The sequence below is a fragment of the Sus scrofa genome, chromosome 1 (genome assembly GCF_054392235.1).
Source record: "Sus scrofa isolate SSC_HxYL_T2T_F1_AM1 chromosome 1, Sscrofa_HxYL_maternal_Yorkshire_Landrace_v2.0, whole genome shotgun sequence".
Lineage (NCBI taxonomy): Eukaryota > Metazoa > Chordata > Mammalia > Artiodactyla > Suidae > Sus > Sus scrofa.
In genome coordinates this window covers 168,900,978-168,922,081 of record NC_139383.1, presented here as the reverse complement: position 1 = coordinate 168,922,081, position 21,104 = coordinate 168,900,978, and the positions used below count along the sequence as shown (strand labels likewise).

Here is a 21,104-nt window from a genome sequence, read left to right as displayed (position 1 = left end):
TTACCAACAGATTTTTTTAGTGACATAAATCTAATTTTAAAGTTTTTTATCCACAGGAGTTCCCGTCGTGTCCCAGTGGTTAATGAATCCAACTAGGAACCATGGGGTTTCAGGTTCGGTCCCTGGCCTTGCTCAGTGGGTTAAGGATCTGTTGTTGCCATGAGCTGTGATGTAGGTCATAGACACAGCTCGGATCTGGCATTGCTGTGGCTGTGGTGTAGGCTGGCAGCTGTAGTTTCTATTAGACCCCTAGCCTGGGAACCTCCATGTGCCATGGGTGTGGCCCTAGAAAAGACAAAAAGACACCAAAAAACCCCAAAACCAAAAGACAAAATAAAGTTTTTCATCCAAAAAGGTAGAAATACATACTCCCTATAAAGCTAACAATTCTTCTCAATTATGTGGGATAATATATCTTGGGCCGGTAATAATTTTTCCCAACTTTCTACCCTATGAAGGCATACAAAAAAGTGAAAACTCACAACAGTTCTGAAATCTAAGCATGATAGCCAACAGAATAAATAAAACATTTCTGCTGACTGCAAGTTGATGGGGCTGGATGGAGAAGCATGGCTGAGGGGTGACCTTCTCATGCTCCCTTGTTTTCCCCTCACCACTGTCTTCCCTTGAGTCCAGAAACACAAGATCTCTGTCCATCTAAATACTTGGACACCCATCTCTATACTGGGTACTTGCTGCTGTCTTTCTTAGCAATCTGTTTTATTTCTGCTGCTACTGAAAGGCTGAATGATCCCCCCTCCCCCCAGTAGGACTCAGGAAGGAGAAGACAGGCATTTGCACTTTCCACACCAGGCAGTTTAGTTACTACAAGCAAAGTCCTTTTTGGTGGGACAAGGGCAGAAAGCGCCCTGGTGACAGTGTTCTTGGATTTGTATATTCCATCTGCTCTCTCTGCTTAGAGTGTCAGAAAGTCAGGCCATCCATACAGAAGAGGATTCTGACTCGGTTCAACAGGACTATGCTGGATGGAAGCCTTTGAGACATCGAGAATTAGGCTCAAAATTAGGAGCCTGTGATTCTTGATGCTTCTCACACCAGTGAGACTGACCCTTTGATACGCAGCCAGAGGCAGAGAGAGCCTGTCAATCAGTGGGCTGCTAAGAGGCTAGAAAACCAGCCAGAGCCTGCAAATCAGGGGGGTGAGCGCCTCCGCTTCTAGTTCAAGGTTTCCTCCACCCAGCAATGCTGGCAGGTAGAACAAAGGAGACAACGTGGATTTGAGAGAAAATTACATCAACTATTACCGGTGAAGGCATACACAAAATGAAAACTTACGACGGGCATACATTTTAGCTTCATATATATTTTTTTTCTCCCAGAACTTCAGAATATTGGTCTGTCTTCTTGCAGAGTCAAAGAGAAAGCTAAACTAATCTGGTTCTTATTCCATTTTATGAATTATATTTCTAGGAGTTGTGTTGTGGCTCAGCGGTAATGAGCCCAACTAGTATCCAGGAGGATGTGTGTTTGATCCCTGGCCTCGCTCAGTGGGTTAAGGATCCTGTGCTGCGGTGCGCTATCGTGTAGTTCTCAGATGCAGCTCGGATCCCGCATTGCTGTGGCTGTGGCATAGGCTGGCGGCTACAGCTCCAATTTAAACCCTAGCCTGGGAACTTTTCTAAATCACAATGCTTCTAGAACACGTAGTTTCCCCCTTGATCCTCTGCAATTCTGCTGCAATGTGGAAGTGTACTGTACATTCACAATGGGCCTTTCCCATCTGCAAGACTTTCTAAAAATTCTGCACATTTTCTTTTCTGATTATCCCAAGGACATTCTCCCCTCAGCTTTCCGTTCCTAAAAGGCTCATTGATGAATGGAACATAAACTACTTTGCACTGCTCTTAACATTTTTTAAGTATTTCTCTCTCTTTGTCTTTTTACTGTTTAGTTTTGTAGAATTCCATGGTTCAGATCGTCCGGCTGACTTTTCAGCTGTGTTCTTCCTACTACTCATTTAATTTACTGACCTTTTGTAATAACTATGTTTATTCCCAGGAACTCTAAATGAATATTTTAATAATTCCCTGTTCTTATTTTATATTTTTCATGTCTCTTGTCTGACCTATTAACTCTGTTGAGGTTGATTTCTTTCTTTCAGCCAGGTATTTCCTTCAAACATTTGGTAATCTGAAACATACACCCAGACAAACTGTTTTTCAAATATGATGGCAAATCATGACTAAGGATCCTAAGTTTACTACCTGCAAATCTTAAATTGAAAGAATATCTGTTCTACTCCTCCCAAAAATTGAAAGATGAATTAGAGAAGAAAGTGGGGATTATGAGGCATGATGTAAAAAAAAAAAAAAAAAAAAAAAAAAAAAAAAAAAAAAAAAAAAAGGAGAGAGGGGGAAAAAAGGAGTAAAACATAATTTAAGCCTGAATTAGAATTAAAAAGTTAAGATTTGGATGATCTCAACATAAGAGGTGGGTGATTGTGGGATGAGGGGTGGGAAGGGAACTAGAGGGATAGAAATACAACTTTTTGTTAAACTTCAGGGAAGGGTGGGGAAGAATAGATCGTCTCTATGCAATAATAGAAAATCATGTTCAATATTAGTGGTAAGCTGAGATCACCAGTTGAAGAACTGAGATAGGCTACATAACTGCCAAAAGAATGAAGGGGGGAAAAGAATGAAAACTAATTAATTCCAAGAAATGTGAAAAAGGAAAAAATAAGAATGGATGGCAAAACATAAAACAACACGGTAAATAAATCCAAATATGACTAGTCCCAAAACGTGTGAGTAAATTGAACAAAGACAGACTGAATTAAAAATACAAAGATTATCTATAGACTATTATAGGAGACAATAATAAGAATAGAAATATTAAAATATTAGAGGAAAAGATATACCAGATAAATATTAGCAGGAAGGAAGTGAGAATAACAACAATATTAAATAAAAACATAATCAAATTCTAAAACAGTAATGGGAACAAAGGTAAATGTTTCACTTTGATAAAATATTCCATTTATCAAAAGTAAAAAAGGAGCTCCCTGGAGGCTCAGTGGCTTAAGGACCGAGTGTTATCACAGCTGTGGCTCAGGCTGCAGATGTGACTCAGATCTGGTGTTGCCATGGATATGGTCTAGGCCTGCAGCTTTCCTCTTCTCACTCATAAGCATGGAAACTATCATCCTATTTTCTACCTTTAGGATAGTTTTGATACTGGAAGTGAAGAGACCAATAGAATAGGGAAACGTCTAGTGATTGGAGGTTGTGATGACATTGGAAATTAGGTTTAGAGGGAAGAGGAATGAGATCTGTACCCAAAGGGCAGGATTACAGAGTTCAGTGGTTTACTGCAGGAGCAGTTTCTGGTGATGATTAATACCCAAAGCATGACCCCTGTGCTTGGGCTCTGAGTGGAGAGGGAAAGTGAGGGTCAGGGAGTGAGAGATGCCACTGACATGGTTGTGAAGACACAGGGAGGGGTGTTGGCAGTTAGGGTCATCAGGAAGACCATGTGACAATACCAGGGGGGCCTCTGGTTGGGAAAAGGGTGACACAGCAAGATGGGGTCATCTCCAAAGGAAACATTGAAGATGATTCAAGGATGAAAGCAAGAGGAGGGAGAAGAGGAATGGGGACCTTGCTTCCTGATCCCAGGATGGGAGAGGTCCCCAGGTGAAGACTTTGTGGGGTGTGGTGGTCTTCAGGAAAAAGCCAGGTTTCCCTGTGAAAGCGGGGTGGTAGAGAAAATGCTTTAAGAAAAAGCAGAGGGCTTATGAATTAGCTGGGCAATAGAATACAGAGTCTAAGGTCACAAGAAAGGAATTGGAAGACATAAACTGATGGAGATACAACATAGAGCATTATTGCCAACTCAAAGATTTCATATTTAAAAAAAAATACATTTTTGTTTCATTGGCATCCTGGGTTAACTCCATAACTAAGTGCTGATCCTTTCCAAACCTCACTCGATTTGCACATTTCTCAGTGACAATTGAAAGCAAATTAATCAAATCCTGCTTCGAGTTTGCTTAAAGAGCTGTATTCAAAATATTAAAAAAACAAAAAACAGCAACAAAAAGGAAATGGTGAATATTGAGATTGGTACATATACTACCCATACCCTTAGCAGTTGCTTCATTAAGCTGCTTCTTTAGACCGTCAGGTATGAGGGAAGAGCTAAGATGACCTTCTAGGATTTGCTGCCTAGCAACAGTGACAAATTTTCACATCCTTTACCAAAGACCAAAACTGAGACTAATCTAAGCTCTGTTTCTTTTAATGAACTCTGTTTCTTTTAATTTAAAGTTCTTTAAGGGACTTTTAATTCCTACTCGCCAGTAGGAATGTCCCAGAGTTGGCAGGAAAAACTGGAATTTGGAGATGTAATTTCCCTAATGAGGTGTTTTTTGTTTGTTTGTTTGTTTTAATAGCATGTTTTCCTGAAACTAGTAAGCTTGTTGGATGTTTATGAGTTATTGGCACTTAGCCCAGTGTCTGGTACACAGTACACTCCCAACAAATGTAAATGAGTTAAAATTGAGAAATTTCATAATAAATGGACAGAATTCTTGAGCATAAGAGTGGTGTGTGTTTATTTAGCTGCCTGCCCAAACTTTTCTCACTACTTTTTCATATCCTTCTTTGGAAAGATAACTTGCTTACTTTTTTTCCTTTGCATTTGACATCCTCGAATAATGCAACTGCAAGTTTAACTTTGTGGTGGAGGCTAGACATGTCAGGACACGGTTCTGCACATCTGTGGTGAGTAAAGTATGCATTAATCCAGATCTTCACCCAGGCTATAAACCACTGGTTCCTGACTTTGGCTGCACATCATAGTCACCTGAGGTGATAAAATTCCTGATGCCCTGTTCCCAACCCAGAAATACTGACTCAGTTGTCTACAGTAGGGCATAGGCATAGGTTTTTCTTTTCAAGTTTCCAGGAGACTTTAATGTGTGTCCAAGGTGGAGAATCAGTGCTCTATACAATTCTTTCCAGAAGTTTCCTGATGTCATTAGGGATGAAGGGCTTCTCATCATGGTCTCCTTCCCAGCTCAGGTCATAACTCATTTCACTTGGAAGGCAGCTATGCTTACCACTATACCACCAATGCTGTCTCACTTGACAATTCTTGATTGAACTTCTTCTTTCATTTTTTTTTTTTAGGGCTGCACCCACATCTTATGGAAATTCTCAGGCTAGAGATTGAATCAGAGCCACAGCTGCAGGCCTGCACCCACAGCCACAGCAACACCAGATCTGAGTCATGTCTGTGACCTATACTGCAGCTCATGACAGTGCTGGGTCCTTAACCCACTGAGAGAGGCAAGGGATCGAACCTGTATCCTCATGGATACTATTCAGGTTCATTACCACTGAGCCCACAGTGGGAACTCCTTGGTTGAGTATCTGCTTTTAAGCTTATTTCGTTTTTTTATTTTTATTTTTTACTTTGGTATTTTTGTCTTTTTAGGGCTGCATCTGCAGCATATGGAGGTTCCCAGGCTAGGGGTCCAATTGGAGCTACAGCTGCCAGCCTACACCAAAGCCACAGCAATGCAGGATCTGAGCCTCATCTGTGACCTGTACCACAGCTCACTGCAACGCTGAATCTTTAACCCACTGAGCATGGCCAGGGATTGTGTCCTCATGGATGCTAGTCAGGTTCACTAACCACTGAGCCACGACAGGAACTCCTTAAGCTTATTTTGTTGTCTGTTTTATTTAGACCTGTTTATGCTGGGGCCCCCAAAAGGAAGGTCTACGGGATTTTGAATAAGTTAGACTTGAAACTCTATTCTCCATGTTTAAGGTGTGTACTACCTGAACTACAGTTCCCACACAATTGCTGACAACTTCAAGTACATAACTTCCCGGCCATGGATGAAAGAAATAGAAAATCCAATGCTCAGTTTTGTCATAAACCTTGCATGCTAATTTTATGAGGGAAATCATCATTGAGAAACCGAAGGTTGTTTCACTGGAAATGCAAACTGTAATGACTAGGGAGAGGCGGAGAGACCTATAAATTAAGATCTCAGCAACTCATTTTCCACATGCTTCCTTGCCCTGTCACCTCTGTCTCTCTAAAAGCCAGGTAAGTTCTTCCTTCAGCTCAAACTTCAGACTTAGGTGTTTTGAGAAACTTGATGTTTGCTAACTTGAAAGAAGTAGTTTTATTCTGCATAACTTGCCTCTGAGTGGTTTTATTTAATCAGTGCCTATGTGGCCATGATACTGTATCTTTTTCATCTTATGTGACAGTAAGTTAAATCATCTTATTTCTGAGTTAGCCTTCAAGGGATCCCTGCAAGGAAAACCGGAAAATAAATGGAAGCTTTGTTTTTTGTTGTTGTTTTTATTTGTTTGTTTGTTTTAAAACATAATGGAGATTATGAGATTTTTATTGAAGATACTTAGCTGTGCCTTATTAGTAGTTGAATATTATTCTTTTTTATATTTAATTTTACTGGAGTATAGTTGACTTACAATGCTATATTAGTTTCAGGTGTACCGTAAAGTGAATCAGTCAGGAAAAACAACTCGATAGTTGTTTGTATGGGAAAAATGGATATATTTATATATATGACTGATTCCCTCTGCTGTACACCTGAAATAGAAGATTTCACAGCAGATGTAAGATTCCTTAGTGGGGATGGGCCCTTGGTAGCAAAAAATCCCTCAGAGTATGTAGGCTTTCGAAAAATTTTATTCCTCATTGATCTCATTCTTGTTTTAGGAATTTTCTTCCAGCCTTTATTAACTAGTTGTAAGTTAGCTGGTAACAAAGAAAATATAAAGTGTGTTCTATTTATTTTTGGTAAATATTAACTGCTCTTCACATTTTTTTTTTTGTGAGATGATAAATAACATGAACTCACTGTACAAGCCTGAAAAAGTTCAATACTTTTCTATATTGAAAGAAACCCTTTGGCTCCCGCTTAATAACCTATGGTCAGAGATACGTCATTACCCTTAAAGGAAAATTCAACTCAGGGTCAAGTTTTCAGGCAGTTAGGGATTGAGGTTTAAGAGAATTAATTTATCTGGCTACTCTTTGTACTGGATTTAAATCGATTGAGAAATACAAGGAATCAGAGAAGGGTAGGACAATTGGCTTTGCTCTTGTTAAGGCTGTGTCTGAGGATACTCTTTGGATCTGAGGCCAGTGGGGGTCCCTGGCAGTCTCTTGCCTGCTTCTGGGTTAGCAGCCAGACACAGCAGACATTAGACTTTCGGTGTGTGGGTGGGGGTAAGGACTGGACCTGCTTGTGGGAGCTTAGCCCCGGGAAGGGGGGTGGGTGGATGGTAGATACAAGCAGGTTCTGACAGGGACCCAGCGAGAATAAAACTTTGTGAGGCATTAACACTGCTCCTTGGGGACATGAGAACTGAGAACCAGGTGGTGATGTAGAATGATTCATGTCCTCTGTCAAGAGCAGGAGTGAGAAGCCGACAGCAGTGACCTTTCACTGTGAGGGTGAAAATCTCTTAAGCTCGGGGTCAATGCGGGAAGAGGAAGAGTCCCCCTGACATAAAGCAATGCAGGTAAGAAGTGCTGGCTCGGTTTTGACTGTTGTTGCTACTCTTGATCTTGCAGGAATCATCATGGATTCGCTGATCCTGGCAAACACTCGTTTTGGGTTCAATCTCTTCAAAGAGCTGAGTCAGATGAATGACCGCAACATCTTCTTTTCCCCTGAGGGTATCAAGACAGCCATCGGCATGTTCCTCCTCGGGGCCCATGGAGCCACTGCTGCCCAGTTATGGAAGGTAGGTGGGTTTCCATTGCTTTCCAGGCACAGACTCTCTAGTGCTACCTTGAAAATGTGCTCTGCTTGACCTGTGGGCAGAGAAAGCGTCTGAAGTCATGGAGCAATTTCAGGTCTATCAGAGAAGTCAGCGCTTTTCCCACTTCAAAATTCCATCATGTCTTCTGCTCCCCATTGCTTGAAATTCCTTTGAGTGAGGGCTGGGTGGCTGTTCTCATCCAAAGCCATTAACCCCGTAATTAAAGATAGAGCAAGAAGGGAAAAACCTACTGGGAGAAGTTACATAATTTCCACTAGGATATAAATGACGCATCAAGGGTGAAATCATGAAGGATTAAACTATGGAGGTAGGTGAGATGAGTGGGTAACCCAGACTCTTTCATTATTTTGCAAGGAGAGAAATGTTACCTGTGTACCAATGAGGTTTCACTAACAAACATCTGAGAATTTCTGTTGTGGCTCAGAGGATTAAGAACCCGACATTGTGTCAGTGAGGATGTGGATTCCATCCCTGGTCTCTCTCAGTAGATTAAGGATCCAGTGTTGCTGCAAGCTGCAAATGTGGCTGGGATGCAGCATTGCTGTGTTTGTGGCATAGGCCAGCAACTGCAGCTCCAATTCGATCTCTAGCCTGGGAACTTCCATACACCACAAGTGTGGTCATTAAAAAGAAAGAAAGAAACCCCAAAACAAAAACAAAAACAAAAAACCCCTCAAACATCCACTTTCCCTTGACCGAATCTCACACAGATTCTCTTGCTCTGACCACTGCCATAGTTTTTTTCAGTTTTTTTGTTTTTTGTTTCCAGGTGCTTTTCTCGGAAAAAGACACAGAAAGCTCAAGAATCAAACTTGAAGAAAAAGAGGTAGGGAGACATGTCTGATACCCTCCAACAGGGTTGCTTTGTAGATGTGGGTTCACTGTGGAAGCATGTGGAAGAGGTAATATCATTCATGCTTATTGTTAAGCAATGATAATCAGAGCAGCCAAATAATGTGGGTGGGATTATACAGTAATAAACCCGAATGTTAAGAAGAGACCTCAACTTTAATGCACACTAACCACTATGATATATATTGGTAAAGGCTGAGAGACTGAAAAGTACTTATAGCAGTGTGAATGGGTTTTAGAGTTAGACTAGGGTTCAGATCTTGGTTGGCTCCGTCACTTAACAGCTATTCAGGTTCGGGCATCTTTAAGCCTCTTTAAAAAGTGTCCAGTATGGCAACTAGAACACACTGGTGACTCAGCCAGTGGTGGCTGTGGTAGGAGTAGGTGATATTATTACTACTTTCCATTTTAATTTAAAACCCCTCCCCACCCTGCTGATATTTTACTTTAAAAAATATATTAGCTCAGGACCAATGATTTCCTGAGGTCTCTTCCCATTCTAGGGTCTAGTATTCCTCTCTCAAAGGACAGTCTGCACAAAAATAGTAAAGGGATGAAGTCTATAGGTCAGGGTTGGCATTCAGAGATGGATAGAAGTCCCAGCAAGGGCACATCTGCCCTGACAGATGTCAGAGCCCTTTCCCAAGCCCTCATAAAAGCATGGCTCAAATCTCCCACCAGTGTGAGCTGCTCATTTCACGATCTCACATGGCCAGTTGTCTGCATGGTTCAGTTGCATATATAATGAATCAGGCTTCCTTCCAGAGTATGTACAACAGAGTTGGATCCAATAGCTGTTCCACTGTCTAATCAATCACTCAGTGCTCACAGGTGTTTTTAGAATACTTCTTCTTTCGAACATGGTAGCCCATGCAAGGTCTTTGTGCAAATTAGTAAAAGGCACACCCTTCAGATAGATTCCTCACCCTTGGGTAAAAAGCTTTTGGTCTTTCGCTATTAACCGTAATGTTATCTGTGGGCTTTTCATATGTGGCTTTTATTATGCTGAGGTTGACTCCTTCTATTCCTAGTTTGCAGAATGTTTTTATCCTGAAAGCATGCTGAATTTTGTCAAATGCTTCTTCTACATCAATTAAAATGATCATGTGGATTTTGTCTTTTATTTGTTAATGTGGTACATTACATGGGCTGAGTTCATGTGTTGAACCACCCTTGCATTCCAGGTAAAAATCCTACTTGGTTATGGTGCATAATCCTTTTAATGTGCTATTGAATTTGGTTTGCTAGTGTTTTGTTGAGTATTTTTAAAAAAAATATTAGGGATGTTTGTCTATAGTTTTCTTATTTCTTTGTCTGGTTTTGGCAACAGGGTAATGCTGGCCACATAGAATGAATTTGAGAATGTTCCCTCCTCTTCAAGTCTTTGAGAAAGATATTACTGCTTCTTTAAATATTTGATAGAATTTTGCAATGAAGTTTTCTTGTCCTGGGCTTTTCTTTGTTGGAAGTTTTTGATTCTGATTCAATCTTCTTACTGTTATATCTATTTGGGTTTTTTATTTCTTCATCATTCAGTCCTGGTAGTTTGTGTATTTCTAGGTTATCCATTTTTGGGACATATACTTGTTCATAGTAGTCTCTGAAAATCCTTATTATTTCCTTGACATTTATTGTAATGTTTCCTCTTTCATTTATAATTTTAGTTATTGGAGTCTTCTATTTTTTTTCTTAGTCTAATTAAAGTTTTGCTAATTTTGTTGATCTTTTTTTTTTAAAAAAACTCTTGCTTTTGTTAATTTTTTTTCTATTTTTTTTTTACTTCTATTTTGCTTATTTCTTCTCCAATTTTCACTATTTCTTCTAACTTTCGGTTTAGTTTTTTATTTTCCCACTACCTTGAGATATAAAGTTAGGTTGTTGATTTAATTTGTTCCTTTGTTTGGGACCTCTTTCCCTGTTTCTTTGCATACTTTGCTATCTTCTGCTGGGACTTTAACATTTGGAAAATCAGTCACCGCTCCCAGTCTTTGTGGTTTGATTTAATACCATGAGAACTTTTTGCAATCAGCCTGGCTAGAGAGTCTGGAGCCCTCTTAAGCTTTTGCTGGGGATGCATCCTTTCTGGGCTTGTGCCATAGGTAATCTAATTGAAGAGGTTTTCTGGTTTCTACTCCAGAGCTCTCTCTGGTGTCACTCTGTGGTATTGCAGACCTGGTGTTTGTCGTTTGCCTTTATTCTCAGAGGCCAACCTAGTGCCTGTTCCTGCTGGTATTTCAGGCAAAATAGACACCAGTCCCTCAGGCTGCTTCTGGAAAAGTCAGAATTTTGGACATACATTCCATGCTCTTGTTTCTCTCCCTAGGGAGAAGTTGCAAGTTTTCTCCCAATTGCACAATGCTGTGTGTGGCAGGGGAGGAACTCTGGTATGTGAGTGTCATGTATTTTCCTACTGGGCTTTGATGCAGTTGGTTTCGTGCTCATTTGGGAAACAGGAATCTCTCAACTTGCTTCTGGATTTCTTACAGAGGCTTTTGGTCCTTGCACCATTAAGTCAGTGTTTCCAGTGGGGGAAGAAGAGTATGAGGTTTCTTATTCTGCCATCTTGCTGACATTGTTCTTGGGAAGTTTAATAAAGATTTACAGATGGTGGATGCTATCAGGTTGTGTTTGCCTTTGTTTGTTCTTGAATAAATATTTAACTGTATGTTGAATTTTAGGTTGATGTTTTCTTTCAGCTCTTTGAAGATACCATTCAACTCTCCATTTCTAATATTGCTGTTAAGAAGTTGGTTTGATTGGTAGGTGATCTATTTCTGGTTGCATTTAAGCTTTGCTATTTGTTTTGGTTGTTCCTGAATTTTACTACAATGTGTATATGGTGGAATTCATTTATTTACCAAGACTAATTTACTGTGATTTCTGAATGTGAAAATCCATACTTTTCATTAACTGTAGAAAATTCTCAGCCACTTAATTTTTTGAATAATGTTTTTCCTCCATTCTCTTCTTTCTTAACTTTTAAAGGATGCTAGAATTCTTATTCTATCTTCCAGATTTCTTCACCTGTTATGCATATTTTTAATCACATTTTGTCTTTGCAGTGCATTCTGAGAAAATTAGTAGATCTACCAAGTTCATTAATTTAGCAGTGATTCCTTCACTATTTAACCCATCTATTGAGCTTTTAATTTCAATGCTTCTTGAATATTCATATATAGAAATTCTGTATATCTATAGTCCATATGAAACCAATTTGAAAATTGTTGATTGTCTTATTTCTTAACTATTTTTCAGTATCTTTTTTGGTTAATATTCTCAATATACTGCTTTTTAAATGTGATATCTGATGATGTCAACATCTAAAGTCCTTGAGGGTCTACAATGGCTGTTTTCTATTTTTTAATTATGATTCTTGACATGGGATTTATTTTCTTGTGATTTGTAGTTTTGGAGTATGAGCTAATATTTAGGGGATCATGTATGGGAGTCCAGGAAAAACTGGGATGTTGTTACTTTTCTAGTAAATATTTTTTTTTCTGGAATAAGATCCTGGGATGTTATCAACTCAGGGCAACTTTAATTTCTCAGTTTGTGGTTTCCTAGGCAACAATAATACTATAAATTTAAACTCCAAACCTATTTGATAATAGGCCTTTCCTCCCTTTCTCCATTTTCAAATGAACTCAGTCACACCTGGCCTACTGGAGGAATATCCCCACTATATCCTTCTCTTTATATCAATCCATTATTTCTCCAAGGCTTCATTATCTTCATTGCTTGCATCATGTGGTAGTCAATGTGAGCAGCCATAGAAAAAGTACTAGATGTTTAAAGGCTCAGCAGCAAGGAGGGAGCCAAAGGTCAAACTCAGACATAGATTCTTTTCCCCGTTCGTTCGTTCGTTCCTTCCTTCCTTCCTTCCTTCCTTCCTTCCTTCCTTCCTTCCTCTCTCTTTCTCTCTCTTTCTTTCTTTCTTTCTTTCTTTCTTTCTTTCTTTCTTTCTTTCTTTCTTTCTTTCTTTCTTTCTTTCTTTCTTTCTTTCTTATTTTGGATACTCTGTGGTTTATGGAGTTACTGGGCCAGGAATCAAACTAGTTGTGATCTACGCCATAGCTTTGGCAGTGTGGGATCCTTAACCCACTGTGTTGGTCTGGGGATTAAACTTGCATCCCAGTTCTGTAGAGACACAACTGATCCTGTTGCTTTATAGTGGGAACTCCCAGCCTCAGATATCTTTTGTTTTGTCCTTTTTTTGGGGGGGTGGCATACCTGCAGGTACATGTGGAAGTTCCCAGGCTAGGGGCTGAATCAGAGCTGTAGCTGCCAGCCTACACCACAGCTGCAGCAATGCCAGATCTGAGCCACATCTGCACTACACCATAGCTCATGGTAATGCTGGATCCTTAACCCACTGAGCAAGGCCAGGGATCAAACCTATGTCCTCATAGATGCTAGTCAGGTTCATTACCACTGAGCCACAATGGGGAACTCCCAGCCTCAGATATCTTATTAGAGCAGCATGCACATTTTCAATTTGAATGTCTTCAAGTCTTTATTAATTATTCACAAAAATTAACTGAGTGTCTTTTATATGCCAGATACTACTCTAGGCCTTGAGCTACCAGTAGTGAAATAAAGAGATAAAATCAAATGAACAAGCCAATAAGAAGCTTATGGGCTTCATATTCAGTAGGAAGAAGACCTTTCTGTTCTCTGTGCCATCAGGAATAAGCTTTTCAGTTCAAAATTGAAATGCCTCTCCCTGACATCCAGGGAGAATGCAGGCAGCCAGATGTTGCTCAGCAGACAGTGGGACAGTGCTCCTGTCTCTTTCAGGGAAGTCTGGGTCAGCAGGCTCTGCCACAGTGCTGACTCTTTAGCCCTCAATCAGAAAACTGATGGATTCTACAAAAAAAATCCAGAAAAGTTCTTTTTTCCCCCAGAGATTGGCATAAATCTCACTTCGGCTTAATGTATAGCTCTGACAAATGGCAACTTATACCATCAGAAGTTACTTTTCTTATTCAGTCTAGAACAGAAGTTGTCAAATACTGTAGTGGATGAGAATCATCCAAGGAATTATCTCCTTTCCTCAGGGGCTTAGGAGGGTAAATGGGAGGCTAAAACCTAGCATAAGAAACACTCAGTGGGGAATTACATTTGAGATTTAAAAAATGAAATCTGAACCAGAAAAATAGGATCTGTGGTGTTGGGCCGGAGGAGCAGGCTTTTTTGTGGAGCTGAGATTGGTTGTGATTTACATTATCATCTGATTTGTGTAAAAGTTACCTGACATCCCCAGGCTACATGAAACTCATGGGCCACCTTCAAGGCTGCCAGGCTGAGATAAAGACCCAGCAGCCATGTTCTCTTAGAGGCGAAACTAGGCTTGATTTTGCCAAGATAACTCATTGAGTTTTTGTTTTGCTTTTGAAGATTGAGAAGACAGAAGATATCCATCACCAATTCCAAAGGTTTTTGAATGAGATAAGCAAACCCACTAATGATTATGGACTGAAAATATCCAACAGACTATTTGGAGAAAAGACTTACCTCTTCCTTCAAGTAAGTTTTTCTGTGTCCATCACATCTGTGTGTGACATTTGTGAAGGGCCCAAGGACCCTGTTAAGATGGGGGTCCAGGAGACAAGCTGTCTATGTTGACTGCCTGGCTCAGCCCACATTGCTGTGTGCCCCCTGCCTGTCCTCCAAGCCCTTTGGGAGCTTCTTTTTATTTTTTATTTTTATTTTTTGTCTTTTGTATTTGTATTTTTAGGGCTGCATGTGCAGCATACGGAGGTTCCCAGGCTTGGGGTCCAATCGGAGCTGTAACCGCTGGCCTGCGCCAGAGTCACAGCAATGCCAGATCCGAGCTGCTTCTTCCACCTCAGCTCATAGCAACTCCGGATCCTGAACCCACTGAGCGAGGCCGGGGATTGAACTCGCAACCTCATGGCTCCTAGTTGGATTCATTTCCGCTGTGCCATGACGGGTACTCCAGGAGCTTGTTTTTAATCTGGGCAGTCTAAATCTGATTTTTGCCTTAACCCTGTTGCACTTACATGAAAATGTACATGCAGGTATTTGATTTCAGGCCCAGGTCCTGAAAATCTGTTTACAATGTTAGTCATCTTGATGTACAGATGAATTTATTTAGAGATGTTGGCAATGGATTCATTGAATTTTAAAGCTATTTCTATTCCTTTCCTGTTTCTTCTAAAGAAATACTTAGATTATGTTGAAAAGTATTACCATGCTTCTCTGGAACCTGTTGATTTTGTAAATGCAACAGATGAAAGTCGAAAGAAGATAAATTCCTGGGTTGAAAGCCGAACAAATGGTAGAGTATGGATGAATCATTGATCATAAAAACAACAACAATATTTCTTGAGTACCCTCTGTGAGTGAAGCCTTGTGCACGAGGCTGCAAGGGACATCAGGGTGCACAAGCTTTGGGAGGAGATTGGAGATGGGTTTTTCAGGCTAGAAGGGCAAAAGGGGAGAGAGCCATGGAAAGCAGGCAGGGGACCACAAGAAGCCCACTCTACGGAAACAAGTGGTGGAGAATTATTTGTGTATAGCTGTGAATCACGCTATCTTTGGGGCTAATGACACTGGGCTCATGTCTGTCTTGGGTTCATATCTTTTCTTTTTTCTTTCTTTTCCTTTTTTTTTCTTTTTAGGGCCGATTGTGCAGCATATGGAGCTTCCTAGGCTAGGGGTCAAATTGGAACTGCAGCTGCCAGCCTACACCACAGCTCACGGCAGTGCTGGATACTTAACCCACTGAGCGGGGCCAGGGATTAAACCCTCATCCCCATGGATAGTAGTTGGATTCATTACTGCTGAGCCACGAGGGGAACTCTTTCATATCTTTTCTTTTATGTGAGAGCCTTTCCTTCTGAATCTGGGTCCGTAAGTAAAAATGTCATAGAGGGTTGCTGTCTCTTTGTCAAATGAGGACTGTTCAACTTTCCCACCAAGATCTGCTTTCACTGCCTGCTTTCACTGCCTCACCTCCCCCTGGGCATCATGTAGGGATGATAGCAGCTTTGAACCTCATCCATAGCAGACATATTGACAAAATCCCGACCTCATCCTCCCCATCTCCATCTCCTAGTATGAGCAAAACATGCAGGAAATACCAGAGAGGAATGTGAGTATAAAAATACACTCTGAGAGCAATAGCTGATATTTTAATGTTTCAGAATACATTTTTTAATTCCAGTTATCAGGGAGACATCTGTTACTTTAGAATATATTTTTTTCCTTCCTAATTACTTCGAATAAGGAAATAACGTTTAAAAAAGCAGAATAAAGAAGGCTCAATCAAAGGGCTGGTTGAAGGCAGTATTCTTCAGAATTTAATGTGGGATGAGCTAAACCCAAGGATAAAAACATCAACTCCTTTTGCAATAAAATAAGACATCTCTAAATGTTGGGTATTGAATGGGTGAAAATAATAATAGCTCATACTTATTACTTTTGATGATCCAGATGATGTTCTAAGTGCTTTTATACCTATTAAATCATTTATCCCTTTCAACAGCTCTATGCGGCAGGTTTTGTTCCTGTTTTACAGGTGTGGAAACTGAGGCAAAGAGAGCTTAAATAACTTGCCCAAGATCCCTCAGCTGCTAAGAGGCAAAGATGGATGCTAGCAGAGGCAGTCTGATCCCAGAGCCTGCCCACCTCAGTTTATCCAATGGGATAAACAGGCAGTGGGCAAAGAGAAAACCTTCCTATGGTTCTGCCAGTGAACACTTTGTCAGCAAGGCCTTCAGGTGCTGACCTGGCTGAGTTTTTAATGATCGTTCACATCCATCTTCATCGTATCTGCCATGTGTTACAGTTGTGATTTTGAAGATGGGCCAATTTTGCTGTTGTTGTTCATTGCAGAAAAAATCAAGGACCTGCTTCCAGATGGCTCTTTAAGCAGCTCCACCAAGCTGGTGGCGGTGAATGTAGTTTATTTTAAAGGGCAATGGGACAGGGAGTTTGAGAAAGAAAATACCAAGGAAGAAGAATTTTGGCTGAATAAGGTATGGCCCTTAATTAGTTTATGTGGTATGCTTATGCATAGAATGTAAAATATGAAGTCATATTTGAGAAAATGTGCATGGTAGATAGCAAATGCTGATTCTGAGGCTCTGATCTTTAGCATGATTTAGGTTTGGGGATCCCGCCTCTTTTGACACTGTGTGCTCTGTTGGTCTGTTGCAGAGCACGAGCAGATCTGTGCTGATGATGACACAGCGCCAGCTCTTTGGCTTCATGGTCCTGGAGGACTTGCAAGCCAAAATTCTGGGAATTCCATATAAAAACAATGACCTAAGCATGTTCGTGTTGCTGCCCAATGACATAGATGGTCTGGAGAAGGTAAAACCCTGCATCTTTCCAGGCCTGCTTGCATTTCCTGAGGCTTTGCATCCCAGAGTTTGTTTCTGGGTGAGCCTGGACATAGGGCTTCCGATCTGGAGCTGGTGAAATTGAAACTACCTCTCCCTCTGTGCACAGCTACAGCTGTCTAAAGAGGAGCAGGAAACAGTATCACTCGATGCTGAAATATCTGGAGATGAGAAAATGTGAACATTTAAGGTCACTCAGGAACTCTACTTTCTCAGGAAAAAAATCCCATGTGCACATGTGTAACAAATTGTGCATACTATTCAGAAGGCTATTGGACCTTTTGAATTTCCTTTTTAGACAGTTAATTTTTCTAAAAGATAATTTCTAGAGCAGTTTTAGGTTTAGCTCAAAATTAACGGTGCTCTCTTTGGCTCAGCAGGTTAAAGACCTGGCCTTGTCACTTCAGTGGTGGGTCGCTGCTGTGGTGCAGGTTCGATCCCTGGCCTTGATCCCTGGAATTTCCACATGCCATGGGCGTGGCCCCCCAAATTGAGAGGATGGTACAGAGATTTCCCATATACCTCCTGGCCCCGCACATGTATAACCTCCCCCATAATCAACATGACTTTAATAATGGCACACTTTTTTTTTAACCAAAAATGAACCTACACTGACATAACAATCATCCAGAGTCCATAGGACTCTTAATCATGAAGCCTTTGATTTAGTCTCACCCACTTTGCAGTTAAAATATCGATGTGGCTAGTATGCTGTATTTTTGAAAACAGGAAAGCTGTGTTTCACATCCCTGTTCATCTATTTAGTAGCTTTTTTCTCTTTGATGCTTCTTAACTTCCTTGGGCCTCAATATTTTCTCATTTATAAAATGGTCTCCATGGTTCCTAATGTATACTGTTGAATGATTATAATGTATGTGTGTGTGTGTGTGTGTGTGTGCACGTGCATGTATATATGTAGAACTGCATCCAGTATTGTAATAATACAGTACCTAACATTCGTTAAGTGCTTCCCATGTCTTGGACCTATTCTAAGATATCTCCCAGAATGGATTTAGGACATGAAAAAAAATTATCCTAAAATAGGTCCAGTTCATGAGAAGCACTCAATAAATAATAGCTGCTATATTATTATATAACACTAGATGTTATTCTGTTTCTGTGAAACACTTGCAGTAGCATAATATGTTGGAAAATATTTCATGACAGCAAAATGGCAGTATATATGCAAGCTTTAAAAGTATCCATAAACTGACTCAAAAACCTCAATTGTAGGACTTACCCTAGGGAGATAATTTGAGAGAAGAAAATTGCCTTTCTGAGTCAAATCAGTAATTTCTGTATTAAATACACTAGGATACCTACCTGGAAATTTATAATAATAATTTCATTATTAATACTATATGCACAGTATCTATCAGCATCTGTCATGATACTTGATACACACTAGATGCTAAGTGAATGAAAGAATGAATATTGGGTAGAATTTATCAACTTGATGGAAATATGAATTTGAAGAGAGATATGCAGTGATGTGAAAAAGTTTACATTAAAACAAGAAAATTGGATTTTCAATGTGATTGCAACTGTATAAATACCTATTATAATTCATATATAGCAATATATGTATAAGATAATTATATCCATCATAATGATATACTTATCATATAATTTATATAATATTGTATACAAGTTATATATAATACATATGTATACAAAGATTAGAGGGGAATAGTAAAAAATTAAATAACATATTATTTGACCGTTAGAATAAGAAATGACTTATTTTTCACCTTTACAATTTCCTTTAATGAGTTTTCATACATACACAGATAGTTTACATAGAGAAACATAAGATAAGTGCCTGGTATACAAAATTAAGTGAAATGGAATTTCTACTTTCATTTGTTACTAAAATCAAGAATTTCCAACTGATATAAATTAGTGTTACACTCTTTCAAATTTTTATTGATAATCATGCCAGTCTTCCCTTTATTTTTTTTTTCTTAAAAGATTATAGATAAAATAACCCCTGAGAAATTAATAGAGTGGACTAACCCAGGGCATCTGGAAGAAAGGAATGTGGACTTGCGCTTGCCCCGGTTTGAAGTGGAGGATAGTTACGACCTGGAGGCTGTCCTGGAGTCCATGGGAGTGGCCGATGCCTTCAGTGAGCAGGAAGCCAGCTATTCTGAAATGTTCTCCCTCTCTGGGTTGCGTGCCCAGAAGTTCCTGCACAGGTCCTTTGCAGAAGTGACAGAGGAAGGAATAGAGGCTGCAGCTGGTACTGGTGTGGGCTTTGCTGTCACATTTGCGCCAGGTTATGAAAATTTTCACTGCAATCACCCTTTCCTGTTCTTCATCAGGCACAATGAGTCCAACAGCATCCTCTTCTTTGGCCGATTTTCTTCTCCTTAGGACAGTCAAATCAAGGCTCCTTAATAATCTTCCATTGATTTCTTCTGAAAGTAAATCAGTGTCTTATAATTTCATGCACTAATGGAGAGAAACAGTCTCTTCAAGAAGACCCATGGACTAGTGATTTTTGAGACTCCTATCAGTTCTAGTATTTTGGTTTATTATAATACAGGGGTAAAATAAAACAAAAATATACTCAATTCATGTGTTACTTTTTTCTTTTTCAGCAGATAGTATGGCAAACTGAACATAGGAAGCAGAATTTAGAAGCATATTAGCTAAACATAAATTAGAACTCAAAAGTCAGAACAAAATAAAAACAGTGTACCAGGCAGAGAGGATTCCCATATTTGCATCCTCTCTTTTACCACAATAGATTAATAGGATTATGGAAATAGATGATTCATAAGCATTGTGCATTGTGAAGTAAATGTGGTTATAAGCCTAGAACTTTATGAACTTTGACAAATGTATACACCCATGAAACACCACCACACCCAAAATATGGAATACTTGCATCATCCGCCCAGGTTGCATTGCTCTGCTTCCCAGTCAACTGCCCCTGCAGCTCTCGCCTCGGCAACTGCGGGACTTGCTGTCAGTCACTATAGGATGGATTTTCTAGAGTTTCATTCAAATGGATTCATAGAGTATGTCCTATTTTGGATCCAGCTTTTTTTTTTTTGTCAGCATTGTATTTTTGAGATTCATCAAAGTAGTGAAGGTATCAATAGTTTGTTTCTTTCTATTGACACACACTATTCCATCATATATATAAACCACATTTTATTGGTTTACCCATTGATGGACCTCTATTTTGCCCCTAGTGTTTGGCAAGTGTTTGGCATAATGCTCTATGCACATTTGTGTACAAACGCCTTTGTGTGAACATATGTTTTCATTTCTCTTGGGTAGGCACCTATGAGTGAAATTGCTGGGTCATATGATGAGTACACATTTAAATTTATAAAAAAAATTGCCAAATTGTTCTCCAAAGTGGTTGTACAACTTCTACAAGCAATCTCTGGACATTCCAGTTGCTCTGCATACTCACCAATGGGTTATGTAGCCTGTCTTCATTACAGCCATTCTAGTGGGTGTAAGGGTGGTATCTTATTGCTGTTGTAGTTTATGCATTTCCTTCTAACTAATGATATAGAGCATCTTTTTTTTTTTAAATATTTTTAGGGCCGTACCTGCGACCTAGGTAGGAGTTGAATCAGAACTGTAGCCGCTGGCTTACACTACAGCCATAGCAATGTAGGATCCAAGCCCCGTCTGCAAACTACACCACAGCTCATGTCAACACAGGATCCTTAACCCACTGAGCAAGGCCGGGGATAGAACTTGTGTCCTCATGAGCACTAGTCAGATTTGTTTCGGCTGAGCCACGACGGGAACTCCTTGAGCATCTTTTCATGTGCATATTGACTCTATGTACATCTTCTTTTGTGAAGTGTACAAATATTTTGCCCATATTTATTAGATTGTTTTCTTATTATTGACTTGTAATTGCTTTTAGTGCATTCTGAATAAAAATTTTTCCTCTCAGATATATGGATTACATTTTCTTTTTTTCTTTTTCTTTTTTTTTTCTTTTTTTTTTTTTTTTTTTTTTTTTTGCCTTTTCTAGGGCCGCTCTCAAAGCATATGGAGGTTTCCAGGCTAGGGGTCTTATCAGAGCTGTAGCCGCTGGCCTATACCACAG

General features: G+C 39.8%; 1 protein-coding gene across 1 annotated transcript; it reads left to right on the top strand.

Annotated features, from left to right (window-relative positions):
- Positions 1 to 7,595: 7,595 nt before the first annotated feature.
- On the top strand, positions 7,596 to 19,539 carry SERPINB13 (serpin family B member 13). Its single transcript, XM_021099551.2, has 7 exons — positions 7,596 to 7,760; positions 8,569 to 8,625; positions 14,049 to 14,177; positions 14,835 to 14,952; positions 16,512 to 16,654; positions 16,836 to 16,991; positions 18,992 to 19,539. Exons 1-7 carry the CDS (start codon positions 7,596 to 7,598, stop codon positions 19,394 to 19,396), a joined length of 1,173 nt encoding a protein of 390 aa, XP_020955210.1. The 3' UTR covers positions 19,397 to 19,539.
- The last annotated feature ends 1,565 nt before the right edge of the window (positions 19,540 to 21,104 follow it).